The sequence below is a fragment of the Micrasema longulum genome, unplaced genomic scaffold (assembly GCF_059751315.1).
Source record: "Micrasema longulum isolate JH-2025_06_02 unplaced genomic scaffold, ASM5975131v1 h1tg002045l, whole genome shotgun sequence".
NCBI lineage: Eukaryota > Metazoa > Arthropoda > Insecta > Trichoptera > Brachycentridae > Micrasema > Micrasema longulum.
The window spans coordinates 96,752-118,022 of NW_028279213.1; the positions used below are offsets into that span (position 1 = coordinate 96,752).

At 32.1% G+C, this 21,271-nt stretch overlaps 1 protein-coding gene across 1 annotated transcript in view; it reads right to left on the reverse strand.

Annotated features, from left to right (window-relative positions):
• mbc (dedicator of cytokinesis protein myoblast city) overlaps positions 1-20,103 on the reverse strand; it is an 80,005-nt gene extending 59,902 nt beyond the window's left edge. The window contains exons 1-5 of the mRNA XM_088239029.1: positions 19,964-20,103; positions 8,876-9,056; positions 2,632-2,734; positions 931-1,076; positions 213-339 (exon numbers count right to left, since the gene is read on the reverse strand). Coding sequence (XP_088095155.1) covers positions 213-339; positions 931-1,076; positions 2,632-2,734; positions 8,876-9,056; positions 19,964-20,009 — 603 coding nt within the window. The 5' untranslated portion in view covers positions 20,010-20,103. The remainder of the gene's footprint in view (positions 1-212; positions 340-930; positions 1,077-2,631; positions 2,735-8,875; positions 9,057-19,963) is intronic.
• Positions 20,104-21,271: the final 1,168 nt, after the last annotated feature.

Sequence of the window (21,271 nt, forward strand, 5' to 3'; positions counted from 1 at the left end):
CTTATATAGACGATTCACCCCTGCTTATTGCTAAGAATTGCTTGGTAAAGGTTATATTCTTAAGGACGGAGATTTTTCATTTTTCATTTTTTATTTGAATTTTTATTATTAGTTTTTGTTTCTGTTTGTTAACTATTTTATGAATTTTCTATATTTCGTACTGCATTCATCCTTTCAACTAATTTTCAATTTATACAACAAAAAATACTTGCATTTCTTTGCTTTATGCTCTCTGCGGTCTCCACATGCAAGGAATATAGTTGGCAGGTGGACACATTCCTCGGGTCAACCTGAGCTCCTGTGGTACTGCATCGTACTGTAAGGTCCATGCCGAGTTCCCTAAAAGAAGTATAAAAAACATCAGTGGCAGATTTACAACAATGACATATTATTTTATAATTTCTTTTTTAAAGATATATATGAAAACATTTCTCCACAATATGCATATTGATTTTGAAAATACAATTAATTATTCTAAATCCATTTCATATACATATTTTTATCGATATTTTTAGTATGTGATATTTCCCTATAATTGTTGAAAAAATCCTTATTGACATCCTGAAGTACAATCCCAAACGTAAATAAACATCTAAATCGTCACTATAACTCAATAAAATGTCGAAGATTTTTTTCCATACAAATTCGTCGAGCCATAAAAATTCCACCATTCTTTATCTCTACACAAGCAGATAGTATGTGATATATATTTAAATCTCATCTGAAGAGCCCACGCCAGTTGGGTTAAAATTGTCTTGGGTGTGAGCTATCACAATATATTTATTTCTTAATTTCCAATATTTTTATTTGTATCCTATTTTTTACAATTTTATCTGACTTGTTTGCTTCTGTAAAAATGTTGTAAAGCCATAATGGCATTTTTAAAAAAACATTCAGAATAACTACCATCCGAGTTTTCTTAGACCATACCTGTTTCCTCTGTCCATGGTGTAGATGGCCATCCTCTGGTCCTTCTTGAGCTGGTCTAGGGGAAGAGTTCCTGACAGTATGGCACTTCGCAGCTCTAGGAGGGCGCGCATGCTGACCTCTATGAATTTGAACTGTTCTCCACCAGTCTATAAAAATGTAACAAAATGGCAAACGTGTAAAATTGATATTATAAAATGAGCAATCAGGGGGGCGATTACAAACGTAAGGTATATCTTCACAAAGACGGTATAGTTGAAGATAAATTCTCCCGAGCATCGGCCCTGTATCTTCCATTTTTAGCAGGAGAAGGTTTAGATATCGATAGCTATCGAGGACACCCGTATCTCACTCTATACTTCGCACCCCCAAAAGTACACTGTGGTATATCTAAATTAGCCATTTTGTAGGAGAGCACAAAAATTTTTAAATGTATTAATGCTTGTAACTTGACACTATAATGCCCAATATTTTTTAAGATATTTGCTCATTTGACTGTTAAAATATGAAAATATCACTGTAGCATCATAACTACTGCAGTGTTCTTCTTAAAATTATTAATTTATTTCAAAGAATCTGAAGTTTGTGGTATATCTAGATTAAAAACAATCATAAAGATAGTAGAGTGTTCTAAGTGAAAAAAAATAGGTTAAACTGCATTCATAAACCAAAACAGAAAAATTTAACAATATTTTGAGTCTGGCCAAATTTTTGTAGCCAAGAACTGGATTCAATCCTCTTGGGAGTTATTAATACTATTAGGTGTACAACTCTCTCAACAGTCATTATAGCTGCCCAAATTTGATCCCATGTTCGAGTTTAAATAAGATGCTTGTCCTCGAGGCCACAGTCTCAGGCTGGAGAAAACCAGATTCAATCTAAATCCACGGAAGTATTTCAATCTATTTCTATATCAATGGGTTAAAAAATGGACTAGATTTGTTTTGGAAAAGTAAAAGTGCGCCAACAACTAACATTCGTTAAAATATATGTAAGCATATCAGTTTTAAGCTGCTCGCTTAAAATTAATACAATAATATTAATAATAACTTTGCTTCTGCCATTTTCTTTCTGAAGTTCAAGGCTCTATTGTAAAAAACTTGTTATGCATTTATGATTCAAAGTACTATTGGCCACTATTTTTTTCCATCTTTCGGGCAGCGTACAAATTCCGCGTCGAAATCCCGCATCTTTTGAAGCGATCCAATTTTTTACTTCTTCATAAGATCGGAAGCCATTAGCCAGGCCGTGATAGTCAGAGAGAGCAACGTCTGGAGAATACGGCAGGTGGAGTAGGGCTTCCCATTTCAACGTTTCCAAGAATGTCTTGATCACTTTTGCAACATGGGGTCGAGGACCATTGTCATGCTGCAAAATCACTTTATTGTGTCTCTCGCATTGCGGCCGTTTGTCTTTCAATACTCGGCTCAAACGCATTAATTGCGTTTGATAACGATCGCCTGTGATTGTTTCACACGGGTTTAACACACATAATACACTACATCGAGCTGGTCCCACCAAATACAGAGCATGACTTTAGAGCCGTGAATATTAAGAAGTCCATCGTAAATCAAGTTTGACGGTTAAGACAACACCATCTAATGGTTAAAATTGGAGAATTCAGGGTAAGGTAAGGTTAAGGTAAGTGACTCTTTGTAACACAGGCACAGACACCGATTTAGAATAAAAAAGTAGATTACTAACCACATATAGGTGCTTCCAGTGATGACTCCAGGATCTTAAAGTCTGTGTGATTTCCTGTACTATTTGTGGTTGAACAATGCTGACAATTTCCACAGACCCTGTTCTGTAAAACAAAAAGAGAACACAATTGATCACAATCTATTCAAATCATTCCACCTTTGCTTTTGTGTGCCCGCGTGACAGAAAGATTTCATATAAAACATTCTAACACAAGCAAAAATTGTAAGTTCACTTGGTTCACCGACATTAAAATAGGCCAGTGGTCGGCAAACTGTGGCTTGCGAGCCGAATGTGGCTCACGCAGGTAAAATTTTACTTTTATAAAATTTAATTTTGTTTTTCAAGGATTATTTATGTAGGATAATTTACATAGCGCCATTTCTGTGAAAATCACCTTAAGGGCGCTGTACAATAAGCATCTATTTCCATATAAATAAATAAAATTCCAGGTAACTTCAAAATTGGCATTTTAAAAACACAACTTTGTATTTTCCTCCATGAATGCTACAAATAGTCGTGGTTCATTCAAATCATATTATGGTGATTTTAATGCATGACTTGTCTATAAATGCTGATTTAGAAGTTACCTAGTTGTAGTGATTAACTCAGGATATGAAACTTGATAAAATTTGGAAGTTCAGTGGTTTTTTTTTTTTAATAGACTATTAAACTGAGCCAAAAAAATTTAAATTACTCCGCGTGTGACGTCAGAGATTCTCTTTCACTTATTCTGGTAAGATCTGCCAATTAGTCCGTTAATGGTAAGTAAACCGAACATCTTTCACAGCTCTCTTACCATTGGTTGATTTATATTAACTAGTGACGTCCTTCAAAGTAGTTCATTTTTATTCAAATATTTTTCAATATTTTTTTTGGTACGTTTTTAAGAAACCGTATAAATTAATGCTCTAATTTTGACCACACACAAGAAAACATTTTTTGTGTCCAATTTGCTGTAGGGCTGAAGTTCCTCATTGTTTCGATTTCAACAAATGGGGTAAAATATATGACCAGAGTGAAAAAAGATCTTGTTCTTTAACTCTCAAAATATTTCTTTACCATTACATCATTCATCAAGAAGTGTTTTGGGCAAATTTTTAAACATTAATATTTCATTATTTTGTTTGTTGATTTATATTTTATTTTTAAGTGTTTCTCAATCCCCGTTTAATTATTTGTCAATCTTGATAAAATCAAATACAATACTTGCCTACAAAGACTTAGGCATACTCAAAATATTATTAACTTTTTCTTATAGAAAAAAAATTCAGAAGAATCTTACCACATCAATAATGGTTAATTCTTTTTTGCTTCACAAAAATAAACAGTCAGAAAATTTCAAAAATATGCAAGTTCAAACATAGGCAGAATGGTTGATGTCACACAGTGTGTTAAGCGAGCACTACAATCGTCCAATGACAGGTTGAGAAACTGAAAATAATAATTTTATTTTTTATAGGTAAGTATTTACACTACATAACTTTGAACTGCGTAAAAGCAAACACTTAAAAAACTTTTAAAAATGGTAAAATATTGAGTTTAACCGGGGAAGAGATGCACGTTCTATGATGATTACATCACAATTGTTGAATTCCATTTAATATTCTTGTGAAATGTCTAAACAAACCAAAACTCGGTTGACATTGAAAACAAGGCGAAAAGCACATGTTTCTAATTTGCTTAATTCGTCAATTTATTTATTGTGTTAATAGATAAGATGCCAACTGATGTTCACACTTGTCAATTGTATTTGACAAAGATGTTCTTCAATAAAAAATATTTAAAAAATGAATACACACAAAACAGAAAACTGGTTTACATATCGACCCCTTGGAATAACAAGGTTCCATCCGAACCTCGTTTCAAAAATTATATTAAATAACTAGTTTCAGTTGAAACTTTTAACATCTCCTGATTCCCAATTATACAGTAGATGTTAGTGGGCATAGTATAGGGCTTCTTATTGCGCAACTGATTTCCGACATATTTTCAGAATGAAAGATTTTCAATCCCGCAGGGTATTTGCGGGATCTTGCGTTTTTCAGTGCAGAGCTTAAATAATTTGTATTTAGTGATCAGACATTGTAATACCTTTTATTTAGTTCTATGACGAACATAGTATAATACAATATTAAATCTTTACTTATTCAATAACATTATTTATGACTATTGTACACTTAAATCCATCCATGTTCGGTAATACTTAAAAAAAAATAAAAAAAGGAAATACCTAATCGCTTTCGATAGGGCTGGTCTGAAGGTCACGGAAAAGTCAATAAGATATTGTTTTAAATTGAATATTACAACCAGAATTATCTTCTTTTTTCAAAAAAAAAGAATACAATCCTATTAAAAAAGGTTTCAACTAAAGTATTTCAATAAAAAAAATAAAAAAATGTCACAAAAATATATGTGATTTAAAATGCTTGTATTTTTTTTCAAAAACAAAAAATTAAAGTTTGGCCGCAGCCACTTTTTTGTTAAATTTATTATCTTCAAATTATTGCAACAAATTTTTGTTCAATACTTAGTCTTTATTGAGATCCCAGATACCTAAGTTTAGTCTAAATTTGAAATGGCGTAATCTGCCGGTCTAAAAGTAATTATATTTTAGTTACATAAAACTTTTGAGTATATTTTTTAACAGAAATACCTTTAAAAAATATTGTTTTTATCTAATTTATGTTTTTTTAATTTTTTGTTATTGCGTGATTAAAAAAAAAACATTCGTTTTAAAACGGCAAAATCGTATGATTTCCTAATTTTGCGTTCGTTTTACCGGACTACAGCCTTAACATGAGTAGTAAAAAATTGAGACGTAATTAGGGATACCAGTAATCAAAAAATTTAAATCACTGCTTTTTTATTTCAGTAGGGGAGTGAATAAAGCTTAATTTCCGGGGGCTGGAAGGGTTAAAATTATTTTTTTTTGCATAAAAAAAGGATAATTATACAAAGTTTCAAGTACTTTATGTAGTTTGATTTTTAACTATTAGTAATAAATCAACAAGAATCGGGTTGTGGTCCCGTGGCTAGTGTTGCGGACTCACGGATCAGAGGCCCTAGGTTCGAATCCCACTTTACCCCAACTTGTAGCAAAAAATTTGGTAAATCAAATATGTAAATTTAAAAAGAAAGGAAATAACTGGCCCTGATATATGACACGGGTAGTTAGGGGTTAAAATTACCATTCAAAGGCTAGTTCAATTGTATAATAAATTCACTATTTCTTCAACAATGTTTTGAGTATATTTAAATGTTTGCAGACAGGCTGGAGTTATAGAAATATATTTAATATAAATATAGAAATAACTCCCAAGGGAGGGATATAATATAATAACTCTCAAGGAAGGGGGGGACTCCAACCTGTTTGCAAACATTTGGACATACTCAAAACATTGTTGAATTAACTAACTGGTATAAGAAGAAGTACGAAAATTGGAAAATTGTTTTCAGTCATTGCCTACTAAGTGAATTGGTTCAGCCGGATGAATCTCACCCACATGATGTTTCAGCTCCTTTACTTCACAAAAGTCAACAGATGGAAGAGTTGAGGAAATGTGGATGTTTAAACATGGGCAGAATGGTGAATGTTAGTATGTAAAGTGGCCACTTAAACCAGCTAATGACAAGTCATAAGCCCTGTAAATAAATGCCTAGACTTCCATATTCCCTTCTCAAAAACGTTTTCCCTCTCTGTTGCAACAAATTTAGATCACTATGTCTTCACTGGGCAATCGTGTTTTAAATATTTTGCTCTACACATAAAAATGTCTGCCTTAAAACAGATTATACCTAGTAAGGTAGACTATACATAATCCAGAGAAATCTATTACCAAAAACATGTAGTAGACAAATAAATCTTTGTTATATTTGTTAATAAACCTTTATTATTATTACTAAAGGCCTATTGGAATCATAATCAAAAAATATTTTAAATTAGAACAGGAAACCGGTGATAAGAATCCAGTGAGAATTTAGAGAGCAACAAACCCAATGAACTGCATATTTAGTTGGCATATGCAATATTATGTACTCACATGCTCATATTGTTTTCAAATACTACAGTACAATTTTTCTAATCTGTAGACACCTTTTCGAAGACATATTTTTCTGTACATGTCGGCGGTTTATTTATGGCCAACAGGCATTTACAGATTAGTTTTTGTTTAGCCGCTATTGCCTTTTATAATATAGTGGAATCTGCTTATCATCATTCCCTTTCAGCACCTAATGGTACACTGGGCACTGCATTGGTACACCAATCGCAGCGTATCTTGATCATTTTCGTTACATGAAGGTAAGATGATCACTCTTGCGCTTCAGGTACCAGTCCAGGGACTATGAAATATTCTAGTGTAAAAACACCCTTTTAAATAAATATTTCATATCAACCATGTCGGGAATCGAACTCGAGACCTCTTGCATGGTAGGCAAACACGCTGACCATTACACCACGGGGTTGACATTGAAATCTGCTTATTGCGATCACTATTTATTGGGCCTGGTACTTTTTATAACATTAATCAGCCCAAACAAAAGAAACCATCAACCATCTCACTGTAGGGGTAGGCAGAGAGGATAGAATGCCATATCACTGTCTTCATACATCTTCTCACGCACACATGCCGAGTATTCTAACTTTTGACATGTCCATTTACAGTATTTGTTGGATTCGTTTGTACTTTGTCTTTCTCGGTCTTTCTCGGTCTTTCTTGGTCTTTCTCTGTCTTTCACGTCTTCTGCGTCCATCAACATTCGCATCGAAATACTTTTAGCTGTTCTTTCGATGACCATTCGCTCTACATGTCCAAACCAACGCAACACTGCTTTCTTGATTTTGTCAATAATGCTAGTCGATTATAATCCCGATTCATCTTAATTGTCTTTCCTAAATCGATCTCTCTTCAATCTATGTTTGGGTTGGAAATTTGAAATGTTCATTAACTTGCTCTATTCCGCCGACGCAGTTCAAGCAGCTTATTGAAGATTTGTTCTTAAATTTTCCTCCTTTCTTAAAAAGATACAATGTTTTTTTTTTCCTTTTGTCTGCCATGGTATGTAGAGTTATTTATAACTACAACAGGTTATGTCAACAGATCTTTATATGGACTTATAGTTATGCGTCAGATAAAAACCTATTTAGGTCCCTACCTATCGTTAGATCTTAATGTTTAGATAGTTTTGAACAATAGGATCATTTTGCAGAAATTCCTAAAAATTTACATTTTTTATATCCATGTAAATTACCATAAATGATAACAACAGGCAAAGATTGATCACAATATGCGGATTATTTGTATATACAGACTTTATTATTACTAGAATTTCCAAATAAACAAACCAGCCGCATGATATCCAACAGATAAATGACCCGTTTCACACGTATCGTCGAAATCCACACGCCACAATAAAATTCGGGTGGATTAATACTTATTTTTAATTTATTCAGCGGCTACTCTCAGAAAAAATCCTGTCAGATCTGTCGGCCTCACGATGTACTGGTTATTGCGTTTGCCTGGCATTAAATATCAATCCACCCAATGTTATTGTATCCTGCCGTGCGGATTTTTACCACGATGTGAAATGGGCCAATCACGTGATATCGAGCAACGGGCTCATGGTGGACAGTAGCCCAGTCTCCGTGAATGTACCTTGGGACTGACTGATGACAACAATAACCGATTGACAACATTATCAGTGATTCTAATATCCGGATTCCACTGTATTTAAGGAGATCTTTGTTGACCATGGGTATACTATGATTATTTCTAGCCGTGGTGCAGGATTACAATACCCTCGAATCACGTTGTCATATTTTTCTTCGGAAACATTTCTATAAGCTAATGTCTGGAAGTATATATAATTCAAATATACTGAAAGAGATCTGTTTGCATGTTCGCTATACTAAAGCGAGATCTCACGCATCGTTTTACGCACCCAGAAGCCGTACGAATGCAAGTCAGATTCACCCATTGATAGGGCAATAAGGAATACGTCTTCGACAGATAATATGGGCCTATTTGTTTGTACATATCGGCAGTTTAGAAACTACCTGCTTTCTTTTCATTAACTTGTCATTCGCAATGTTATTCTGCCTTATATTTTCAATCTGCATTATGTAATGGGCTAAACAACCCGTAAAGTATGCCAGACTACAATTGTCAAATAAATAAATATTTACAAATGTGTGCGTGTATGCTCTGGTACCAGAATGGTAGTCAGTAACTACTAGTGACTATACCTGTCTACTGAGCACTCCCTCAAGCGGACATATTTCTTAGGCACAATGCCCTTGTCTTCGGGTCTTCGGCCCGCGATGCGCTTGCTGTGGTACCAGTCCTGGCTCTCGCAGCACAGCTCCAGTAGTTCCCCCACGTGGATGCTGAGGCCGTATGGTCCGGCAGGACGGTAGTTATGGATGGCTGAAATAAAACAAATTATATATATTAGAAAGGTAACTTCTAGATATAGGTTCTGCAGTGCAGATAATCAAACACTTTTTAGTTCAGAATTTATCTGTGATATTTATCTATCTTATGTCTCTTTTAAATTTCAATCTGTTTGGGGATCAAAGATTTTCAGGGAGAGCAGTGTGAGTTCTTATTCTCGAGTATGTGTGTGTCCTTCGATCGACCGAAATTTAATTTTTATTTTCAATAATGTAATGAATACAGAATAAAACACTCCAAACCTTACCACCAGAAATATGTTAACTTTTCCTATATCCAATTATGATAATGAGATTATGCAAATTGAATAATTATGTTCTAAAAATACTAATTATTGATAATTACAGCCACACAATGTTAAGAGTCCCAATGAAATAAATGTACTAACTGCAGGTAAAGCCATGGAATTAGTTGAATGCCTTGTAAAATTATTGGGCTGTGACAAAGTGTAGAATTACTAACCTACATAATACAGATACTGTTTTAATTATCAATATTAATAACAAATTATAGCTTACTTAGAAATTTTATAATTTGAAATTAATGTACCTGAATCAAAAATTTTAGTAGGCCACGATCTGTTGAAGTCATCTCAGTGTATAATTGAATAAATCTTGAAATAAATTAAGATAAGACATTGATATATAATATTTGTCTACACTAGATACGGCATTAGGAATAGCACTGTTTTACTCTACTACGCGTTTTGACTCAATTTCGGGACTTTAATCCACAAAGAAAAACATATTAGTGTGACTTTTCAATAATAAATTACCATTATAGTGATGCTGTTTTTAAAATAAAAAAATTCTATGTTTATTTGCTGAAAACTAAAAAGCAGAAAAAATTACAGATGGTCCCTTCCGCCATCTGACTACAGATATTATTCTCTCATTATTATGGTAGGTTCGACTCTGGTCAAAGTAGTATTCTTACATAACACCGTATTAGCCCGAATATAAAGTAATATTTTTTACTCGAAATATTTTTCTAAAAAAGACATTCCCGTTATATTATAGTCCTTTAAAATGTAACATGATTAGAATGACAGTTGTCAAAAAAAGTGACGACATAACTTTGTAGTAATGTCAAAGGAGTTTTTTATATATTTTATTTATTTGGAAGTTCAACAAGAATACATAAAATACATACATTTTTTCAGTAAGCATAACTAACGTTCTTTATATATATTCTCAATTTTAGAACTCCACCATCTTTCATAAATTATATAAAATAAGTGTGTAAAATCAATTTAAGTAATAATAAAGATTAAGTTTAGTGAAAGATAAGATTGATTTAAAGAAATAAAATTGAGTTAAACATAAGAAACTACATTTTTGAGAAATTACATATTAAGAGATTACATATTGACACACGAAAAATCATTTGTATCTGGCGTGATAATTTTTTATTTTATTAGAATGCTTGAAACATAAATCAACATTAATATATAAAATCAGCTTTAAAACTAAAATAAACCTCATTATTAACGACGTTCTTACAAGGTTACATCATTTTGCAAAAACGTTAGATATGGGACAAATTGATCAATGTAAATTGATTGAATAAAAAAATTATTCGTTTGATGTTGTTCATGAAAAAAGTATAAATGTCTCATTTTTTTATGAACAATTATGTTAAACACACTATATTAGGCTTGTTTTTGCGTTTTTTAAATCAATTTTCGGAAACAGAGTTTTATGATTGCATGAAATAACTGATAAAATCGATTTGATCAGTGATCAGTAATTTCTCATCACTAATGAAATTAGTTAGACAGCTGTCATTCTAATCAAGCTATATTTTAAGGACTATAGGGGTTTAGGTTGTTTCCAATTTAACTAGAATTTACACTGCCTACGCACACAGCCAAGCCTTTTCGCCTATCACAAGGACAGCACTTCGCATTTCATGCATTTAAAGATCACCTGACACCTAAAGTCAAGTGATATTCACAGTTGCAAGTTTTAGATGTGGTTGTCAATAAATCATTCAAAGACAATTTATAAAAGGAGTACAGCAATTAGCTCTTAGCTGGAAATCATCCTCTAACCCCCTACAGGAAAAATAAAGTAACCACCATAAAGAAATGTTGCATTTCAAAAAATCTGGATGGGAGTGAGTCTACTTTTGACACGACCAGACTTGAGATTTTAATTTATCTGTTTGTTACCATTCTTAGCCTATGGAAATGTCTAAAAAGATCATCAATATGCTTCTCCATGCCACTACGGGTGGATCCACTCACCCCTGTTCAAGAAGTGGCTACAAATGCTGGGACCACCATATTTAAAAAAAGATAATTCTTTACCATTTGTTTACTTTTTTCACTTTAATTGTTATTTTTTAGGAATATTAAAAAAATATATATATATATGTTAGTTATTTCAATACTGATTTATGAAGTGAAAACATGTTTTTTTTGTGTGTTGCGTGGTAAAATTGCCTCTGCACTATTAGTCTTTTTACTGGATTAAAAAATATTATTATTACCATAGTAATCCAAATATCCGAATTGGAATTGCATTAAAAACATATTAAAACATGCCGAGCAAAGTTCATTGAAGACTTCTCCTTTATTTTAATATTTCCTGATTACGATCTGGATATTTGGCAATCCGGATGACTGCAGTTCAGATAAACGGAGTTCTACTGTACTAATACAGTCGCAACATATATCTGTTTCATTCTTTCGTCATCCATTAGTTCCGCATGACAAAACCATCTTAGTGATCGTTTCTTAATCTTATCAATAAAACTCAACTTGGTTTTGCATTCTAGTCTGACATTACATATTTTTTTTTTACACCACAACAGGCCAAAGGCCCAATTACAATGGTGAATTACAGCACAAAACACCCAGGCTATAAAATATCGCATCCAATTTTTTGTGTTGTCACCGGGGATCGCACCCGGAAACTTTAACCCTTGTCATACATTTATTTCCGTAATTTTGTACCCTGTCATACATTGATTACCAACTTTGTCGTCTAAGAAATCGCATTTTACATTTATTTGTTTATAAATTTGTAAAAACCACTTTAATTTTTTATTATATTTCAATCGCTTTTGATTTAGTTTGATGGAGTAGTAACCTCAAAACTGGTCGACATATAACTAAAACATAAAACAAATTTATAAATAAATAAGTTTTGGATATTTTAATAATTGCATTTTTCAAGATTACTCTACATTCATGCTTTTGCCAGTTAGTTCCATGTTTTACATTCATAAATAATTGTCAGGACTAAACTCTGTTTTGCACTGTTAGCCTAGCTTCAGTTGACATATTTTTACTAGCATTTACTGTACATAAGCTTAAACTGTTACTTGATAATGCGTCTGTTTATATAATATATTCTAATCACACAGTTCCAAACGCGGGCCTTCTATCTCAGACGGTGGAATGTGCATTACCTGGTATGAACACAAGCACAGAGCCGACACAATATGAATACTAATGGGCTGGCACTTGTCAGTTACACTATTGTAGGACTCTCCCCAATACAAGAGTCATTAGCTCTAAACAATGTCCAAGGCTGGTTACACACTTTATCAAGAGAGTGAAATTATGATTTATCATATGTAAATGCTATCACTATGAGTTGCAATGTAAATTCTGCAATGTAAGTAAGTATTGTGAGTATATTTACGGCGAAACTATAAATATTCATACTACCCCCATAATATAAGAAAGTAACAGAAAACATGTAAATAAAATAAAAGACACATTTTTAAATAAAGATTTCAAAATCAGAATTATTTTTTTTGTTTCCATCAATAAGGATCAAACTAAACCAAAATTTTGTAAAACATTTTTATATATCATATTATCAACGTTGTGATTTTTTAAAGTTTTGTAATTTTGAAATTACTTTGCACGTGACGTCACAAGTTCTCGTCGAAGAGTTCTGATGATTGGTGAGTGACTTCCCGGAAACCGTAAATCTATCACAACACTCTATCATTGGTTTATCTGAGTGAACTTGTGACATAGTTCAAAGTAGTTCATTTTTATTAAATTTTTCATACATTTTTGAGATACTTCGCATACACAATTATTATTATTATTCATTATAGGCAAGCAGCCATTGCTGATGCGCCTACATCTTGTGTACTGCTTTTTGCCAGTGTTCTCTTCCCTCAACAAACTAACTAATAATATGTAACTACTTAAGTATAAAATGATATAGTTTCATATTTATCAAGTTGTGACATAGTGTCCAAATATATTTAAACCGCTCTCATGTAAAGTTGAAGAAAATCAGATGCGTCGTTGTTCTACGATCATGATGAAATGTTTTAAATTGCGCGATATACTTTTCCAAGAAAATTAGCAAAAAAAATAAAATTACGGTTGGTGAATTTATAATCTGTTTAGTTTTTGGGCCCGGGAAGCGGGAATACAAAACCTAAATTTTTTCGATTTTGGTTCGCATAGTATTCAGGGAGGCATCTGCGAGAAAGTGGCAGAAAAACTGTATTTTAAGAATCAATAGTTAAAAATTGCATATTATCCTATTGTACTATCATTATTACAATATGGTATTCTTGGATGAGGTGGTGCGTATGCCAATATATTAAACCCTCTTAAAATAGTACAAAGATTAATTATTTAAGTAATTTTAAAGAAACCTTCCACATTCAACACGGAAAATCTATACAAATTATTTAAAGTTCATACAGTAGATACTATTAACTAAATAAAATATATTATACAAATTTACAAAAAATAAAAAAGAAACCAATTTGAGATGAATAAGTTACTCAGATACCAAAATAAGATAAAAATTCCTAAAGTCCACACAAGTCATGGTCAAGTAGTTTTGTTTTCAAAGGAATAAAAAATTACAATAATCTCCCCAATTAGCAAAAAAAACTATTAAAACTAATATATCAGTAAACAAATTAAAAGTGAATTTAAAGAGTTTATTTGAATCCGAGTAAAAACAGTTTTCTATTTGACTGTATTATTATTTTCTGTTATTCTTTTTATTTTGTATAATTTTGTTTTTTTTTCTCATGTATATTTTAAATTATATAACTTCTAAACAAAAACAATTTTTCCATATTTTAAATTTATTTAATTAAATTCCATTGACAAATGCCAAAACCACAAACAAATGTTTGCTTCTTCAGCTTTTTTAAAGTCGGTGTTTCGTTCTAAAAATAATATTTAATATATCTAAGGCTTGTTAGTCACAACTATAAAATTTGTGAATAAATTAATTTGACCATTATTTATATTTAAATTAGTCATCACTGGATGCGTGATTCAGTGGGTCATTGAGATTATTTTAGTAACAACAATGTGAAACAAGTTTTGAAAACAGATATTTGCATCTGTTTATGTGTAAATATTATGAGGTGTGTTAGAGCAGTTTGAAAATTTTTTCAGTATTATTAATATTAAATTTCCGCAACAATAAATAAAGACAGAATAAACTGAGGCGAGGATTGCAAACCCATTGCATTATGAACATAATTATTTGTCCAATTCTTGAAGTAATAATGAGGAACTTCAGCCCTACGGGAAATTGGATACAATAAATGTTTTCTTGCGTGCGGTAAAAATTATAGGATTAAATTGTACGGCAAAGTTTCCTGAAAATGTATAAAAAAAATAATAAAAAAACATTTTAATATAAACGGACTACTTTGAATGACGTCACTGGTTCATATGAATCAACCTATCATATGAGAGCTATGGAAGATTTCCGGTTTGCTTGCCATGGATGGACCAATGGGATGAATTGTATGAGAATAAGCGGAAACGAACCTCTGATGTCACACGCGGAGTTATTTCAGAAATGCAAAACTTTAAAAATTATAGCGCTGATTATACGATACATAAAAATTGAAAAAAATTTTTTTGGCTTAGTTTAATAGTCTTTTAACAAATAAAAAAACAAAAAAAAACCACCGAACCTCCTCATTCACTAGAGAGGCCCTTTAGCTCTATTGCATAGAACAAAGCGTTCCAAATTTTCGTTTGGTTTTTAGTTTAACAACAAACGTTTAACGAACGGTTTCGATTTGCGCTTGCGATTCTCGACATGAGTATTGCTGTAATCTGTAGCTAACCTCGTAATTAATCAGTTCAGTTCAGTCCAGTGCTGAAAATCGGTGTTTATTATAAGTAAAGCATAGTATTATTATATTCTGTTTGTTTGTTGCAAAACAGTGAAGGTAAAAAATATACAAATAAGCTAAATTAAAATATAAGCAAACATATTAAGAACTATTTCATTTAAATTATTTATTGACAATTCTTGATGGAATTCCATTGTAATGATGTAATAACTTATATTTACATATAAGTTATTAATTTAAAAAAATACTTGGTACACTTCCACTTATTTATTTTGACCAATTACCGCTTTCACCCTCTAATGGGCATCTTCAGACTGGTGAATATTATACAGTGTATTACACTTAAGATAATATTTAGTTTTATATAAATTATCCATACACTGTATAATATTCACCAGTCTGAAGATGCCCATTAGAGGGTGAAAGCGGTAATTGGTCAAAATAAATAATTGGAATTGTACCAAGTATTTTTTAAAATTAATAACTTATATGTAAATATAAGTTATTACATCATATTAAGCACTGTTTATTCTCACTAGGTATAGTAAATACCTGTTCTGAGGTAGACAGCATTTTTTTTTAAATATAAAATTCAGCATATTTTTTATTGGAGATGTCTAAAGATAATTGATACAAAATTGAATAATAAATAAAAATATGATAATCTTACAAAATTTATAATAATCATGATAATAATAATAATCATAAAATGTTTTTTTCCATATGGGCAACTCTAGCCAGTGGTGTGTTATTACTCTAAGGTCCAATCATTATTAATCGTGGCTTTTTTTGCATACAGTCTTCAAACCATTTAAGTAGTTAACAATATTTTGAGTTTGTCTAAATTTTTGCAGGTAAGGACTGGATTCAATCCCCTACGGAGTTATCAATATTAATATTTTTCAACAGAGACGGAGAACATCTAAGGGAATATGAAAGTCTAGGCTTTTACAGGGCTTATGCCCTGTCATTGTAATAAACTTTATAATAACACCTGTAAATGGAAGGATCTGTGCCTTTTGAAACTAGTAGTGCTTTGAAATAAACTCAAGTGGTCTAAGAACAAAGTGTTTAATTAATTATATATTTAAACAGATATTCGCTGCGACATTGTGTGTATATATTATTCACTCATACATGCGCTAATTGTCACCGTGCGTATTTTGTTTTGCACAAGCCTTAACCCTAAATTTGTATGAAAAATACAAAATCTGGTGGACCCGTGCTTCACATGCTTTACAGCAGTAAATTATACATTAGAGGGAGAAGACTTTATACATAATGCATGCATTTCCAGTCCATGCCTAGAAATGTAGTTCACTTGTAACGTCACTTGCGTACTGACGAACATGCGTACTGACAGAAAATTGGTAAGAATTCATGTGATTTAGTTACGTAAAATGTGTGTACAGTGTTAGTGCATATAAAACAGAACGCAAAAAAAAAAACAATGGCGCATTAGAATTCTGATCTGGTTTCGATGCGCGGGCTATCATAGCACATTTTTGCTCGTTTACAACACCATGTCACACTCATTAAATTGTATTATTAAACTGATTACTTATAGTCCAAGTTTACAAAATGTAAAGAAATATACTGTGAAGAATATTATGTACAAGGTGGTTAGATTTTATAACTAACATTGAAGTCCGAGAGCGGACGCAGCAGCCTCCTATAACGAGCGTCTTGAGGATGCGGAGGTGGACCTGACCTAAACTCAAGTTGCCTCTTCTTTAAACTTGCGGGCTCACGCCGTTCTGGAAGGCCGTCGATGACAATCTTTCGACTTTATTCGGCGGAATTAAGGGGCGCTGGATTGACGTGGGAAGAAGCGAAAATCCTGGCTGGCGATAGGGTCTCCTGGAGGCAACTGGTGATGTCCACATGCTTCAATTAGAAGGGGATGTGGAAAACAAGAAAAAGAAGAAAGAAATATACTGCTGGTGTTTTTGGCCAGGAGCCGCCTGCGATGCTAAGTAATCTAATTAATCCCCCCTTTAGCAATACGGAACAGAATATGACACAATGATCAAACAGCACGGTCCACTAATAAGGATGTTATCATAATACCAAACTAGCAACAGGTAAGCAGTGCACGGCTAGAATTAGCTCGAGTTCTAGTGATTGCTTTTGCATAAACAATCGGTTGTTTTATTGTTTATGGGACTAGCCGCATTGTTTCTAATCATTAATAATTTGCTTAATATTTATTTTTGCCCCACGACAAGAAGAGTTGTACAAAAAGAATTAATGCACAACTCGACTGCAACAATTGTTTCATGTTGGTATATCAAGCACAAACAATAAGAATGCAACCATGGCCCCGATTACAATGGGAAGTTGACATTTATCTTCAATTTTATCTACAAAGTAAAATTAAGTTTTCTGTATGAAAAGCAGAATATGCATACTACTTTTTCTTCTAAACATGTTCAATTATAGGTTACCGATGAAGATACTTTAAGTGTTAGTAATATAATGTTAATATGGTCACAGTTTTAGGATTTCATTGGTTGGATGGTTTTGACAAAAGTAAAAAAATTATAGAATGATAGGAATGTACTAAACTTTATTCTATCTAGTATTTATTCTTTTAGTTCTTGTCTACAAAAATTTGGACAAACTCAAAATACTGTCGATAAACTTGAATCAGGTTAAAGTCCCTTGACTAGTGTCTTGGACTCACAGCTCAAAGGTCCGCGGTTCGAATCCCACTCTACCCCAACTCGGTTCCCATTTTCTAATAGTGAGTTATTAACAACTCATTGAAAAATGCAAATATTAATTTTCATTAAAAAATTTTGAACAAATATTTATGATAAGTAACTATGCAAGAAACACAGATATAAAGGGATAAATGGTAAAAGATCATTAAATACATGGTATTGAGTAATTTCTGTTATGTTTCATTATTATAATACCAGGAAATATAAAAACCACATAAATATAAACAAATATATTTATTTTATATAATTTGAAATTATATTTTCTCTTATTTAAAAAAAAAACAATAATATGGGGTTGCTCCATGTTAATCTATTGGCGATAAGTTTTTTATTTTTTATAACACTGTAGTGAACGAAAAACATTATTTTTTTTTAAATTTTGCAACACCCTATCACTCCATATGTACAAAACTATAATTGACCATTTAATTCTGGTTTATTAGTAAATACTGTATTTTTCTCAAAATAAATCAAAAAAGGCTTGGAAAAATCACAATTAATTGTTGTGACCTCTCTGAGAAATTTATTCCTTCTGTGTGGTGTAGTGAAGGATTCGATTTTAGAATGAGTTTGCATGAGGTACTCAAATATTGAATTGAGGTATTGAAATGTACCACCTCAAATGAAGTGAGTTGTGACAATCTGGGGGTAGCATTCGTGTATGATACACGGCATACACGCAACGCACAAACCCACACAACATACAAAAAAAATGTTGCATACATTCAGGAAATGTCTTAAAATACACCAGTGTCAGTCGGAATGTATGTGTGTTAGATGCGCGTGAGACTGCGTGAGACTCGAGCGGGACGGTACAAACATATTTTTTGTAGTGGCGGGATGTTTTGCGTTTATGTATGCGACATTTGTAGCGCCTCTTGTATGAGTGACTCAACAATACTTCTGCGGTATTTTATAGCACAACAATGGCATTTATTCTGTAATTTAAAAATTTATTTTGTGAATTCAAAATAATCAGATAAGAGAACGGTGTATAAATGATAATATCGTTGTAAAGATAAATTACATCACTTAATTAGATAGCCATAAATATCATCACAAAAAGGCTGAATGGTGTTAAAATGAAATCTCTCAGGTGAATGAGCGGTAAAACCGCGTACGATAGTTGTACAAAGTTAGGCTGAGTTAAGCTGAGACAAAATTAAGACGAATAAATGGGAAAAAAAAGCAAGAAAGATTGATGTGAATTAACGAGGAAGATAGAGAAAGACACAACACGACCAAATCCAACAAATACTTAAAAATGGACACATAAAAAGTCTGAATAATCATAGTATAATCATATCATGAGAAGAAGTATTAATGTAAATGAAGCGAAATATGTATGCAAAAACAGAGTGATATGGCGTTCTATGCTCTCTGCCTACCTCTGTTGGTTTTACATTTTATTTTAACAAAAAATATTCACATCGGCCATTTGACAGTATTGAAGTTTTTGACTCGTTTGAAACTAACTCGGGTGTCTCAAAAAGAACTATTTTATTTTCTTTTATTCTTAAACCAACTTTATTAAAAGTTTACACATCGCTCAAAGCTGCCAGTGTACTATTTAATAATGCTTTAAATTATATTTTAATCAAAGAGACTAAGGTTTATTTACAGCAATTAACAATCATAATTTCTTATTTTGTAATGTCTCATTATAAAAAAATACTGTAGTTAATTTTCATAATATCCAATGATAGTTTAATCAAATGTATAAGAGGAAGTATAAACCCATGATAGTATTATTGTTATCTAAAACTGATCATTTGTGGTATTCACTCGGGGATAAACAGTACAAATTAATTTAAAAATGGGAGGGGCATACTTATGACATTGATGAATAATCATTCGTAATACTGGATTGATGATCGAATGTGTTCATTTCAAAATATTTATGACACGAAAATGATATAATGTGTATTTATAATCTACGCGGGAGGGCGAGATTTAAAAAAATTCAACAAGTTGTCAACGCGCAAGAACAAAAAACACAGGGAAACAGTAAATGACAGGTGCATGGTTCCGATCGTAAAAAATATAATTTGTGCAACTCACCAACTCCATATTTTGGTACATCGCTTACACGTGTCCAAACAGTCATATTTATGAATAAAAGTCAGTTGAAAAACAAAATTAAATCACAGTCACATAAATGAAAACACTACCACCCGCCATTTTAAATTCTCACTGTCAAAAACAATCGTTATTGCAATATACAAAAACCTGAAAGCAACATATTTTCCCTACGTGTACATTTTTTTCTACTTGCAAGGACTTGTCGATTTTTTCCGTGGAATGACTAGAAGGGAAAATTAGAGATTAGAGATGAATGTACCAATTTTAAATTTTATGTTCATATCTTTCGTTTGCTTACAGTTACTACTTATTGTTTTTTATTAACACAAACACGTTTTTCTTAGCTCTTCCGCAACATGCAAACGACGGCATTTGCTGTAAGCATCCCAAACTTAAGGGATGGTTGTTACAAGGCTTACTATGATGATTGTAATATAGGGAAAAACAACGAAAAAAATAATAAAAGAACTTTTATTTTTATCTTAATATTCTACGAAGGATAATAAAAAAGTAAACAATGGCGCCAAATATAGGAACAGCATAATTTTTTTTTGACAAACATAGCTCTGTTCATTATTAGTGTAAGCTCCAATAGACCACCGTAGGCACTCTAAACACTGCACCGACTTTTCATTTGATTAAGTGTTTGAAAATATCTCAACAAAAATCAAACACTTCTATTTTTCATATTTTTTAATTTCGTATTTTTGTGTCTCGTTTCATCCTTTTAACTGGAATTTTTAAACATAATATTAAATTTATCACTCTGTACAGATTTTTTACCTGATACGGCCTTCCCTTTTCTTACTTTTCCATCCTATTTTTTTTTCTAATTTTGGGTGTACGTAGTTTTTGACAACTTTTAACATATCTGTCCCCTCTCATTGTTTTTGTGGGGTCTTGCCTTTGATATGCATTCAAAATCATAGTTAGAAAGCTATGGTTTTCCTTTACTTGGCTTGTTCTGAAAAAAAAAATCGATTAAAAGGTAAAATGTTGAACTTTGTGAAGTAATCGAAGAAATAAATGGATGTGCTAAATTGATAAATTATGTTCACATTAGTCAAAATCAAATTAGACTTATTTACGTTTAGTTATTTAATATAAGGTTTAAACAGCTGGCAGGCCGTGGTGGAGTAGGTTCCTGTTAGGGAAATGGAAAATAATGCAAACGGTACACGGCATAATAATCCAGAAAAACTCATTAAGCACCGACCCAGTGTAAATCTAAAAAAATTCATCGATTTACCGATAATTTAAAATTATTACAACCAACACCGAATAGAT